The sequence below is a fragment of the Sphaerodactylus townsendi genome, linkage group LG04, assembly GCF_021028975.2.
Source record: "Sphaerodactylus townsendi isolate TG3544 linkage group LG04, MPM_Stown_v2.3, whole genome shotgun sequence".
NCBI classification, from domain to species: domain Eukaryota; kingdom Metazoa; phylum Chordata; class Lepidosauria; order Squamata; family Sphaerodactylidae; genus Sphaerodactylus; species Sphaerodactylus townsendi.
In genome coordinates this window covers 70,748,102-70,761,317 of record NC_059428.1, presented here as the reverse complement: position 1 = coordinate 70,761,317, position 13,216 = coordinate 70,748,102, and the positions used below count along the sequence as shown (strand labels likewise).

General features: G+C 41.8%; 1 protein-coding gene across 1 annotated transcript in view; it reads right to left on the bottom strand.

The window, feature by feature from the left end:
* PDE9A (phosphodiesterase 9A) overlaps window positions 1-13,216 on the bottom strand; it is a 79,492-nt gene that overhangs the window by 13,606 nt on the left and 52,670 nt on the right. Inside the window, exons 9-14 of the mRNA XM_048493635.1 lie at window positions 12,502-12,577; window positions 7,782-7,868; window positions 6,113-6,217; window positions 4,364-4,446; window positions 1,940-2,096; window positions 1,120-1,233 (exon numbers count right to left, since the gene is read on the bottom strand). Of these exons, the coding sequence (XP_048349592.1) occupies window positions 1,120-1,233; window positions 1,940-2,096; window positions 4,364-4,446; window positions 6,113-6,217; window positions 7,782-7,868; window positions 12,502-12,577 (622 nt within the window). The remainder of the gene's footprint in view (window positions 1-1,119; window positions 1,234-1,939; window positions 2,097-4,363; window positions 4,447-6,112; window positions 6,218-7,781; window positions 7,869-12,501; window positions 12,578-13,216) is intronic.

Genomic DNA, 13,216 nt, shown 5'->3' with positions numbered 1-13,216 from the left:
AAAAAACCCATCAGCCAGATAAAACACAGCCACAGCATATAGGCAGCATCTAACATTAACAACCTAAAATATTAATAGTCCTCAGGCTAGACACTGATTGTAAAAGCAAATTGAAAGGATCAACCCCCTTAGCAAAAAGCCTAGGTAACCCTCCCTCCCCACATACAATGTTATGATCTCATGCTTAAAAGAGAGCAGGGCATGTGCTAGGCAAGCCTCACGGGACATGACATAAGACAGGATATGTGTTGCCCTAGTGGAAAGGCCCTTTCTGTGGTCTTCCCCCACCTAAGGTTGCTACTCTGAGGTCCCTTCCGCACACACAAAATAATGCGTTTTCAAACCACTTTCACAACTGTTTGCAAGTGGATTTTGTCATTCCGTACAGCTTCAAAGAACACTGAAAGCAGTTTGAAAGTGCATAATTCTGCATGTGCGGAATGAGCCTGAGTTAAGAAATTGCTGGGGATTTTAGGGGAGGGGCCTGGGGTTGGGTTTGGGGAGGGCAGATGACTTAGCAGAGTATACTGTGTGCAGAATCTATCAACATAACCAAAGAAGGGAATGGTGGTGATAATACAAGATGGGAAGGTGGAGAACATTCATTCCTTAATCCTTTGTACTCAGCATCCAGCCTTCAACTGCAAACAGCAAACTTCAGATTTGCAGCTTGAAGCTCCTTTCCCACTGTGACCTTCAATTTGAAGACATTCCTACATATGATTTTTCTGATAATACCGTAAGTTTATCTCCAATAGAACATTTTTCTTATGAAAATGGAAATTAGCCCCTCCCCCATCCCTACATATAGTGTAAAGAGGGAAGAAAATGCCATTTTAAATTTTTTTTTAAGAAACAGGAGTATGGTGCTTATCAGACAGACCATTCTAACAAAAACTAGAAATCAGGAAGATAGATGACACAATCCTACATCCACTGAAAAACTGGCAACAAAGATAAGAAGAATAGATGCATTTATTCATTTTGAAAATATGACTCTCCTTTCTGTTATAAATAATACTCAAGGCTGATAGATTACTCTTCTGAACTAGACAAATCACTGCCTTATTTACACACATCATATGCTGAAAACATAACGAGACTGTCTGATTGGTTTACCTGGGTAATATGCTCTTCATTTGAATAGTCAAAATTGTCCAGTATTTCCTTGAAGGAGTCTAGTATTTCAGCATGTCTTGCCATGTCTGTTGCTAGGATTAAAGTAATAATTCCCTGTGCAAAATAAGATCACTGTAAAGTTAAAGTGAAAATTCTATCTTGCACATGTGCTACTTCCGCCATACAACTTTTTGGACTTGAGGAAAGTATCATGGGGACACTTTATAAGTAAAAAACAAAAACCTGTGGAAAACCATAAAGCATTATAGCCTGGGTTCAAGACACATGAGATTTTTAAAAGTTCAGTTTGTTACATGATTAAGCCTACAATCTGTGAATGCTTATTTTATCAGGTTTGGCTTCTTTTCTCTGACCAAAAGCAATTTTTTGTTTCTGAAATGAGAGGCGCTGATGTTCAAGACTTCCCAGAGCAAAACTGACCTGAGAGTTGTTCCTCCTAACCCCACATTATGAAGGGCTGTAATTCCTCAGTTGTGTGTGTGTGTGTGTGTGTATGGAGACTACTTTGTATATGCTTGAAAACACTCTTGTTTACTGTTCCTTCATATGTCCCATAGTTAAACACAGACATTTGTGTATTTACTTATTATATTTATATGCTGCCCTTCCCCTTATGGACTCAATCATTAAACAACCATTAAACAAAATAGGTTTCAGGACAAAACCCAATTAAACCTTAGTACGAATTAAGCCCTGGAAATATTAACTAAACAGAAGAATGTATCAAATGCAGTTATATAAAATATGTAGTATACATGAATAAGAACTTTGTCATAGTCTTTTCGACTGTAACCCATACCTGCCTTATCCGTTTGAACTGTTCCTGATCAATGTTGGAAAAAATGTTGCATTCTGACTGGGTAAGGATCTGGAAAGCCACAGCACAGTGATGGTTCTCAAGCGGGGAAATGTCATTGTAGCGCACAGCAAGCTCTGTTCGTGCATTAATCTGGTACCTGACATTAAAAAAATATATGTTTTAATGCATTAGCAATCCCAACTCTCTAGATGACACACTTCTTTGTATTGTGAGCTCCATGTGGGTTTATACCAGATTCATCCCTCCAGCACAGCATCTGGGTCTCCTTTAAAATATGCTATCCAGTATTACAGCTTATCCAATAAAGTGGCTTGGATATAATAAAAGGGCACACATAAATGGAAAAGCAAGCCTGGTTTTGTTACTGCTTTTACCACAACAATTCCTTCCACAAACAGAGTATGTGCTTGTTAAACCGAACTCACTAATGAGAACTCTGTTGTGAATGCAATAAACAAAAGCTTCAGCTCTCTGTGTTTTTACATGTATGTTACTTCCTCTGTGTACCTGCCCTTTCCTTGGTTGCTGGTCCCTGCCATTTTTTAATTATTGGTTTTTGTTCTAAGTTTTTATATTATTAACTGTAATATTTTAATATGAATAATATATCACATAGAGAGGGATATAATTATGGTCAGAGCTATAGTTAGTTATAATGGGTTTCCAGGACACAGAATATCTGAACATTCCTCATGAAGTATTTTTCAAAACTGTTTTCAAAAGGCAGAAATTCAAACATGAGGTTCAGTGTTATTTGTTCTAGATTTTCATAGTAAGAAGGATAGGAAGAAAGTTGTAGATTTCAAACTTTATCTCAACTATATTTGGCACAGATAATTTTTTGTTTGTTTCATGCCCTGGTCTGGATGTGTTTGTTTCATGCCCTGGCCTGGATGGTGCAGGCTAGCCTGATCCTGTCATATCTCAAAAGCTAAGCAGAGTCAGCAGAATCAGCCCTGGTCAGTACTTGGAGGGGAGTCCCCTAAGGAAGTCCAGGGCTGCTAAGCATAAGCAGGCAATGGCAAACCATGCCTGTTCATTTCTTGACTTGAAAACTGTACAGGGTTATTATAAGTTGGCTGAGACTTAACGGCATTTTCTACCACCACCATTTGTTCATGCATATTCTGCTATTCCTCAAATGAGCTTACAATAACCCAGTAAGGTATGTTGTTTTGGAGAACTTCAGGACTCTGTGGGCATTTGAACCTCAGTTTCCATAGCAAAGCCCAATGTTCAAATCAGGACACCACACAAATGCCACAGAGTAGCAGGTGTGCCCCGGCAGCCATTCATGTTTTTCACTACACAGGGCTTGTTAAGACTCCAAACGTATGTGCAAATATAACCTCATCTTGTCCCTGTTGGCAGACCTGTTGCAATACAAACTGTTTTAGAAAAAAAAAGTATTCAACAAATAGTCAAACTCCTTCAACAATTCACTCTGTATCAGAAGGGTGTCATATTCCATTTCAGTATTTTAACTTTTCAGAACTTTCAATTACCACTACTTTAGTATTTAGATGTCAAATGTCACATTTATATTAATGACATTTTCCGAGATTATGTCAAGAATGTATTCTCCTATAACATCTGTGTAATTTATTTGACACTATAAAAGTAGTTCTAATTGTATATAGAGGAAACTTCTATTTGTCAAGCATTGTAATTTTCTAGACAAAGTGACTGTGCACAAATTTCAGGTTAGCAAGTACGCTACAGGCATAAGACAGATACATGTGTTTATCTCTCAGAAAGTACACTCAGCAGGGAGCAACCATTGGCCATGACTTCCCACCATGTCAATACTTGGTAAAATAAACATGCTTATCTGTTTTCACATCTTATACAACACAGCAGCTACCCATTCGCTCTGTAATATGCCCTTGGAACGATACTTATAAAATCAAGGAGACAATTTCCCTGCAGAATTTAAAACACAGATAGACAGACAACCATCAGGTAACAGTTTCTTGGTGATTGATCATGCCTATTTTACACTTTGAGAAAAAGCCAAATCCATCCCTAACCCAGTGGTTCCCAGCCTTTTTTCACTCATGCAACTCATTTACCAAAAATTGTTTCCCTGAATTAGTAATTAGGGCAACCCATTTCCCTAAAATTGTACCACCATGTTAGTAATATCCCCAAATTAGCTATTATATATTTTTTCATGTACCCCCAAACACTCTGATGTGGACCCCTGGGGGTACACTTACTCTGGGTTGGGAGTTCTTAGTATGAACCATGAAATAAGCATCATTAATTCTAGAGTGCTCCCATTTAATTTCAGTTGGATTTAGACATGCTTAACTATGTCCTGGATTGAAGTCTATGTTTTGGTCTATATTTATCCAGATATATAGCGTATGACTCATTGCTCCTGCTCCAAAGGATACATACGTGTTGTTATATCCTGGGTGATCCAGATCATGACACACTGAGGCTGTCATTAGTATTAAAATATCAACTTGAGAAAGTTTTACCTAAGCAGGACAGAAAGAAACATATTTTTACAATTTCCATGTAGCTTTCATAGCAAAGCAAAAACACTTTTAAACACCGAGAAAAATTGTTTGTAATACTTCACAATACCTACATTTATTACAAGCAAGGTTCAAAATGGGAGCGGGGATGGGTAGCAATAGCAAATTATTCAAGCGTATCTCTGATGTATAATTAATAGCACAATGAAAAAAAGTTGTCTTTGTCTGATAGTACAGTAGGTTTATTTAAAGGCAAAGATAAACACATGAAATTGTCTTATTCTAAGCGAGAGCATTGACCCCTCATGGTCAGCCTTGTCTGCTTTGACTGGCAGAGGCTCTCCCAAGTCTCAAGAAGAACGCTTTCAACGGATCCTTTTACCTGGAAATTCTGGGAACTGAACCTGGAAACAACAACATGCAAAGATCTATGACTTTACCTGCGGGTCATGAACCACACCACAGCCATTACATTGCTGTAGCGGACGGTCAGAGTGACTATTGATCTATTAAGTTCTATTCTGACTGGCAAAGGCCTTCCAGAGTCCCAAGTAGAGACTATCACATCATGCACAATCTCACCCTTTTAACTGGATATGCTGAGGATGAAACTTGGGATGTCCTGCATGCAAAGCAGATGCTTTACCACTGAACCCTCTTTACTATTTTTCTCATAAATTGATAATGGTTTGCAGGGTTACTGTAAAATGGGATTTCCAATCAGGCCTTGTACCAGTTGGTTGGAAGCCAAGGCATTTTTGCCAACCTCCGTATTTTGAGCCAACTGGCCATCCATAAGCTATCACAAGCATAAACCAAATCATGGCCCTTTCCCCACTTACCCTTTTCCGAGGGTTGCTGCGCGCAATTCCCAGCGCGCGCGCGCCCGGGCGTCCCCTCGACCCCGCGCTCTGCGCGGGGTCATCAAAAGGCGCCCTTTGAAAGAGCGCCAGGAATGCCTCACGCTGAGGGGCACGACAGCAGCAGCATCGGGGCGGCTGCGCTGTCGCCGCCCCTCTCAGTGGGGAGTGCCGAGGGACCCCGCGCTACTCTCCTCGAGTAACGCGGGGCTTAAGGTAGGTGGGGAAAGGGCCCATGTTGCAGCCTTGCTGAGCTCTCAGTTGTGTATCTCCAGTTGACAGATCAGGAGTCCCAGAACTTAACCAAGATTGCTGACTCTCTTTCAACTTACTTTACCGTCTGATTCACTCACTGAATGTAAACCAATTAATTCACTTCAGGAGTCCTACTCCCACCTGACTTCATGGATAAAGAAAAATGATTACACATTATGCCTTTCCATATTAAAGTAGTAACCACAGCTGGGGAAAAAATTATTGTGGTAAAGAGGACATGGATTTCATTAACTGTACTATACTGGCAGGGCACATGATTTGTACACAGAAGGTTACAGGACTAATCCCTGACATCTCCAATTAAAGGATCTCTGGAACCAGCTGTTGGGAAAGATCTTTCCATACTTGACACTCTAGAGAGCCACTGCCAACAATCAGAGCAGACAATACTGCATAATGTGGACCATGTGGACCAATGTGGACTTGGCATGAATGCAAATCCAAGATACTCATGATGCTTTATAATTAGAACTCCATTATCTAATAAAAGAGGGGGAAAGAAAAACTAAAGTGGCCGGAGAAATACACACCTGGAGACTGCAAAGCGAGACCATGCTGTACATCATCTGGGTGACACAGAAACAATGTCGAAAATTATGGAATGGATTGCTTCTGTAATTATCATGAATGCACAGCTATAAAAACAAAGAGGAAAAAACTGATAGAGAAATAAGGACAGTATCAAATCTCAACACACAAATCTTAGAAGTCCATTGCTACATTAGTGAATTACCTTTGTTCTGCACAAAACTTTTTAAAACTGTAGAATCTTCCTTTAATAAATTGTTTGCTGTTGCCCTCTATTGTCTTCTATCTGGAGTGACATCTACCTTTGGGTATTGTCAGTTTGACCAGGTATTAAGAAAGACGGAGCTGCTTGACAAATCTGGAGAGGAATGATTGAAGCAATGGACCAACATTTCTTCATTTTGCTCTTCTTTTATTTATTTATTTATTTATTTATTTATTTTGGAAGGGGAAATTTGCACATCTCCAGGGACAGATGTGTAAGTTCCTCCTTTACATAGTACCAGAGAGCAAAAAGTCATTTGTGGATCCACTTTCCACTGCGCTTCTGAACTTGCAAAACTATCCGGTCAATTAGCAACTAGAGAAGTTGAGACAAGGGTAAGGAGGGCACTTTGAGTCAGAATGGGGAGGAGGCATTACCTTGCTGATTCTTTTTTCTATTTTCTTTTCTTTTCAATATTTTAAAGATGTAGATAAACTGTTCTAAGGGGCATAATATGGAGTTTCTGGAATAAGTGGGATATGTTGCTCTTCAAGACTTTTCAGTCTCTACATAGAAAAAAAGATCTGTCTTCTGTCACAGGATTTAGACACTGGAGCCTACAGAAAGGAGGGCTACAGATGAATGACTTACACACAGATGAATGACTTTGTGTGAATGACTTACACATGACTTACATACAGATGAATGACTTACAGATGAATGACTTACATACATGTTCCATCTTCTAGCAATTTCAAGTGACAAAAACTCAACAGTCATAACAAGAGGAATAAAAAGCAGTGTTTTGCTTCTACTGAGCAATATTCATAGGGCTGTTGGTTTGAGAGCGTGTTTGTTTCCACCCTACCCCCACTCCTAACTCTCACACAGACCTTTCTTATTTTTTAATGGTGTTGCTTCCATTTTATTTCCATTAAAGATTTTTATTTTTATGACATATATACACAAAAGCACAGGAAAATGGTATCATATGTTCTTTTCAAAGGTGTTCCGTAAGCAACACAACTGATACTTGATTTCAGGTCACTTGGGTGGAACTGGGCTGCCAACCAAAACTTAGAAGAAACACCTTAAAGTAAAAATGATGTAAACTGATGCATGGCATGGAATGACCAATGATACAACAGGTAGAAAAATTTGGAGGAATGGGGTATAGATGCATATAGATGCTATTTGAACCAGGTCCTGTCATCATTCACTGCAATGCTTATTTAATCTGGTCACTTCAGGAGGTACTGACAAATCGCAGATCAGTTCTGGATAAAGACAGAATGGCAGTTCTAAAATTTTAAAGGCATCTGTGTTATAGTCTGGAACAATTTCAGGGATTATTTAGCACTCTTTAATTTCAAGTACCTAAATTTGAGCATACATTTTTGCAAGGATCTAATTTTTAATATCATACACATTTTAAAAATCTACACAAAATCAATGGAAAATCTTACCAGCCACCGTTTTAGTATGATAGGGTTGATGTTAAAGTCTTTCACTAATCCTAAATCATGATACATATGTTCTAAACAGCTTAGCATCTGGAAAAAAGAAACATAGATTATTTTTGTATGAAAATTAGTATTATATTACTATTGTTATATTGAAAATACTATGTGTATTACACGTTGGTTGGGAAGGGAGACCCAGTTTTAAATCCCTTCATTTTCATAAAGATTCCTGGGAAGCTCTGGCAGTCTGGATGATTTGCAAATTAAGGGTGTGCACCCCCTAAAAAGGGCAAAACAAGGCCTCAATGGGACCATTTCGTGTCAGTAAAAAAGCACAGCTGATGCCAAGTCAGAATCAAGCCTTACTTGAGAAATGAATTCCTAAATGGGAAACTTGCTGGTGCCATTTCACTTCCTGACTCAAGTTAGGTTGGGGAATCCAAACTCAACCTAGGAACACCCTGTAACATTTGAAACACCATTAAGATGTAGTTTGATCCTTAAGAATGCAAAATAATTTTGAGCCTTATTTCAACAGTAGACTTTCAGTGTAATCCTATGCCAAGTTATTGTTTCTCAATTATCTGGGAAATTTTAAAGCAAACTCTACTTTTCTTCAAAAAGGAATGTTTAAGTAACGTTTAAGGGTTTGACCTTGGTAATTTGCAGTTAAGAAAAAATAAAACATTTTATTTTATTCATTTATGCCCCACCTTTCTCCCCTGTGGGGACCCAAAGCAGCTTACATTGTTCTTATCTCCTCCTTTCAAGAACCATGTGAGGTAGGTTAGGCTGAGAGAGTGTGACTGGCCCAGCAACCTCCCTTGCATGAAAGGGGGTTTGAACCTGAATCTTCCAGATACTAGTCCAACACTCTTACAAGCCCCATCCAAAGGGGGACCAAATCTGCCGCTGGAGGAAGCGTGGGGTTGCACCAGTGGATTTGCCCTCCCTGGCACTTACCCTGGCGGAGGGGTGGATCTGCTGGGGCCCTGCACAGTGGTTGAACACAATGCAGAGTGCCTCACCAGCATTCCTGTGCCCCCACTGGTTTAGTGGGGACGTTCTGGAGGTGTAGCCAGAGGAGGAACTGATGCTAGTCGGCTTTCACACAGCTGTTGCCTCTGCTGTGCCAGTGCCTGGGGCTTTGGACGTAAGCCACCTTTTCAGTGATTTAAGTCCATTAAGCCCAATGGGGGCCTTCTGGCAGCAGGAAGACTTTGCCTCCCCATGATGCTGGAAAGCCTTCTTAAGAACAGCGTGGTGGAGCACCTGCGGCATCACATCCGGGCACCCCGCCTTTAATCACCATACCGCATAGGCAAGAGCAAAATAAAACTCTTTTTTACACAGCTGCGGTAATCCTGCAAGTAAATTGATCTGAGACCCTGTTAATGCTTTCAGTGCACAAAAATGGCTCCCCAACAATAACAAAGGGGCAGCAGAGGATAACAAGTTGGCAACAAATGGATGCCAAGCGTACTAAATCCATGTGTGCCTTCCTGTAATACTTTTTATCTTGCATTTTCCATGCAGGAAACAGAAGTGAGTATCTGCACATTCCAGTACTTAAAATTCACAGGGAAAATATTATTTTAAGACAACGGACCTAAGGTATGCATTTATCTTTTTGAGAACTGTATTCTGACCATTCAGCATTTTGGCTGCAAATACAAGCATCCTTCCTAATGTCTTTTCACAGGTCTTTGCTGGGTTTTTTTAAGTCACATTGCCAGGAAGGCACGAGGGAAAGGAGGAGAAATGAAACATGTTTGTTTGCCAGTCCCCTTCAAGGAGGCCACTATGTGACCACTTTGCAGTGGAACAATGCTACAGAGCTGTGATTGATAATCTTATTCAAAACACATAGGGGGGCTGTGGCTAGTTGTTGAGTATCTGCTTGGTATGCAGAAGGTCCTAGGGTCAGCCCCCAAAGTCTCCAGAGGAAAGATAGCAGCTGAGACCCCAAAGAGCCACTGCCAGACTGAGCAGAAAATAATGACTTTGATGGACAGATGGTCTGATTTGAGCAGAATCAGGCAGCTTCGTGGATTCCTGTACCTCATAAATCTGGGGCCGTTTCCGCACGGCAGCGGAAACGGCTGGGTCGGCGCTTCTTGCGCCGACCCGAAGACGCTGGGACCGTCCGCACAGGGCGGTCGGAAGAGCGGGCAGCGGGCGCAGGACGCCGGTGCTACCGCGACCGACTTGTCCCTGGGCGCTCGGCGGCGCCGGCGAGGCCTGGGGACCGCGCCCTAACCTGGCGCCTGCTCGGCGGCACAGGGTAGAAGGCGTGTCCCCAGGCTTCGGCGACGCGCCGAATAAAGTGCGTGAGAATACGGTGGGTAAATTGGTGAAGCCGCTGCCGTTAAGCTGCGGCGGCTTCCTGCGGCGTTTCCCCAAAAGAGCTAGGAAGCGCTCTGGAAACGCCGGCTCAGGCCCGGCCCGAAGGCGTAGCGAAGGCGGCAGCGGCTGCGCTTCAGCCCCTCGTGCAAATGGCGGCCTGGAGACTGTGTTTTTACCGTCTCCAGGCCGTCATTTTCTGCCCGTGCGGAAACGGCCTAAGTGAGTGATACAGTAACTCACATGAACTTCAAACAAACAGGATGATGAACCTACCAGGGGATGCCACGTGACACAGCGTTTATGCTGGTTTACGCTATTGTTTCTGAACAAAAAAGGCTACATATGGTGAACCAGTAGCCAGTGGGTCACTATCCACTCACCATAAGCCGCGGGGTCACCTCTTTAAAAGCCACGGGGGTCCTGGACTGTCCCCACATCTCCGGCTCACTGCGGCGGCTGCCAGGGATTTACCTCTCTCCCGCCTCACTGGCTGCGCTGCAAATTAGCTCCGCTAAAAGAGCAACTTTTAAAAAAACCCGCAGGTGCCGCAGGGTTGTGGGGAACCTCGGCTGTTCGCGTGGCGGCTGATTCGGCTGTGGCAGCGCGCAGCTCCACGACCAATCAGGGGAACAGGGGCGCCATCTTGTTAAGTGGGGTGTCCCCGTCTAAAAGTCGCGTAGTGATGGCGTAGACCGGTCGACATCCAGTCGAAGTCCGCGTCTTCACGTCTCAACTTGTTCAAAGCCGTGCGAGGAGCAAATGGAAAATGTCGAGGCGCCCGGCCGAATGAGGAAGTACAAAGAGGCGTCGCGTCGCGAGCTGGCTTCTGCTTTCATTTCCAAACACTGCTGATGACGTGTCTCCACAGAAAGCGCAATAGCGATTTACTGCTGGCGTCAGCGTAATGCCGGCGATCTTAATAGAGGGCTGTTAAGCGCCTCTTTGATGGCGTTAGCACTCGCTTCGTCGCGAACCTATCATAAACAACCTCTTCCCAGCCAATCACGCACTGGAGACTACCGCCCTCGGCTGGCAGCCACTTTCTCGTAACTCATGACGCTTTACCGTTCGACCACGGTAATCGGAGCGCTCCATTCCCCTCATTGCAACGGAACTCCCGCTCTTTGCTGCCCGCGTTATTTCAAGAATTGCAAACGTGTGGGGAACAAATGTCTCCGTGGTCAGAAGCCACGGAGGCTTTTCATTGCGGGGTCGCAGCGGCGTTGCAGTTTAGTGAGGTAAGTGGGTAGTGGCCCAGTGTGTATCTAATTATGTGATTCCTATCAGTCCCATGAATAAGGCAATCTACAGAAACATGTTCCCATTATATCCAAAAATCCATTTGAAATGATCATCTGTCAACTATTTTGGGAAATGACCTGACAGAGAGGACTCAGTTTTTAAAAACAAATGCTAAGAAACTGCATTCTTTAGAGCTACTGTGTCACATGACAAATCTTTCACAGTCATCCCCATTAATTTAACAAGCTTTTAAAAATAATGTATTTGGCAAATTCCAGCCCTCTCTGGCCTCTGCCTGTATACACAACAAGAAATCTGTAGAGTGGACTCAGATCAGCTTGAAACACATTGGCAAACACAATGAAGGAACTACGTCAATCTATCAGATCTTAACAATAAAATATTTTTCATATTCCTGCTTTTCATGAACTGTGTTAGTTTAATAAGGACTGGCCAGTATACATTTGTAGACTTATTCCAGGTTAGAAACACACGTGCAAAAATGTCAAAAACGACATCAGCTATTTAAATTAAAATGTGCGGAAACAACGGGCATACTTTTGTGTGTAGACATTGTGTTTCCACACAATATGGTTGCCTAAAATTAACTGTTCGTGCGAATCAGTTGCAAGTGAAAAGAGAAACAAAAGCAGAAGAATATGAAATAAAGCTTGCAAATCTGCTTGAGAAAGGTAAAAAGCCTTTCTGGAAATAAACTGTGCTTTAAAACTTAAAAAAAAATACTATTAAAATGGAAAATCATTGACTGCAGATTAAGAGGCAAAGTCAATTGATAGTCTCCTACCACAGGCTCTTTGCTCATCTGTTGTCTGAATGTCCCACTATTTACTTTGAACATGGAATTGCTTTTGAACATAGGAGCAATAGGTGGTGATCCACTGGGCCCTGCCTGATCCTTATTCTGAAAGCTACATTCATTTACAGAAATCTCACTAGCATGGCTCTTCCCGCAGACCCTCTCTCTTCCTTTGAAAAAGAGCTAACATTCATCTGCTGCTTTTCAAATCAGTTTCCATGGCATCCACTTATAGGCACACTCATTCTCAAATGTTCAGAAATAGGCCTACAGAATAACAGTCGGCATTAAGATTCTGTTTACACACTACCCCATTACCTCATTGGGCTCCCATAGCCAGACATCAAAAGTTGGTTTCCTAAGAGCTTCAATTGTCTCCTGAGAAAGCATGTGTACTGTAGAGGAACCAAATAATTGTTATTAATTGCTTTGCTAACAACATCAGTTTTATCTTTGTCTTGAGGTCAGCCATTTGAGCAAATGCCAAATTCAGTGGAAGTTCTTCTCTGTTTCTACTAGAACTTACCAAAGGTTTAGACCAGGAATTTCTTTTCTTTTTTAAAATTTTGTTATTTGGTGTATAGTCAGACTATTCCATTACAAACATATATATCAGTTTATATTCAAACCATATATTTTCCCCTTCCCCCCACCTCCCAAGGAGTTGATTTCTACTTGGTTCTTTAATTGAGCAACAGCAGTTCCATTCTTTCCAGCCTCTTCTCCCATCTGTCTTCTTTAACGCCAATTTCTCTCATCCATTCCATAAACAAAGTCCATATCTTCATCATTTCATTCTGTCTCTCGTGCCATAATTGATTCCTTGACATTATTTCAAACATTTCTAACTGTACTTGTTCCCAGATATAGTCTAACAATTTCTGTATTGTCCAAATTTTCTTATCCTTCCAAAGGAATTTCTTTTCAATGCCTGGGATACTTCTCTGGAAGTACTAAGTGTGTTTCTCATGCCGAGTATGTCTTCCTTGACATCAAGGAAGAACAAAAGAAAGAGTCTGATGGGTCAGACCAG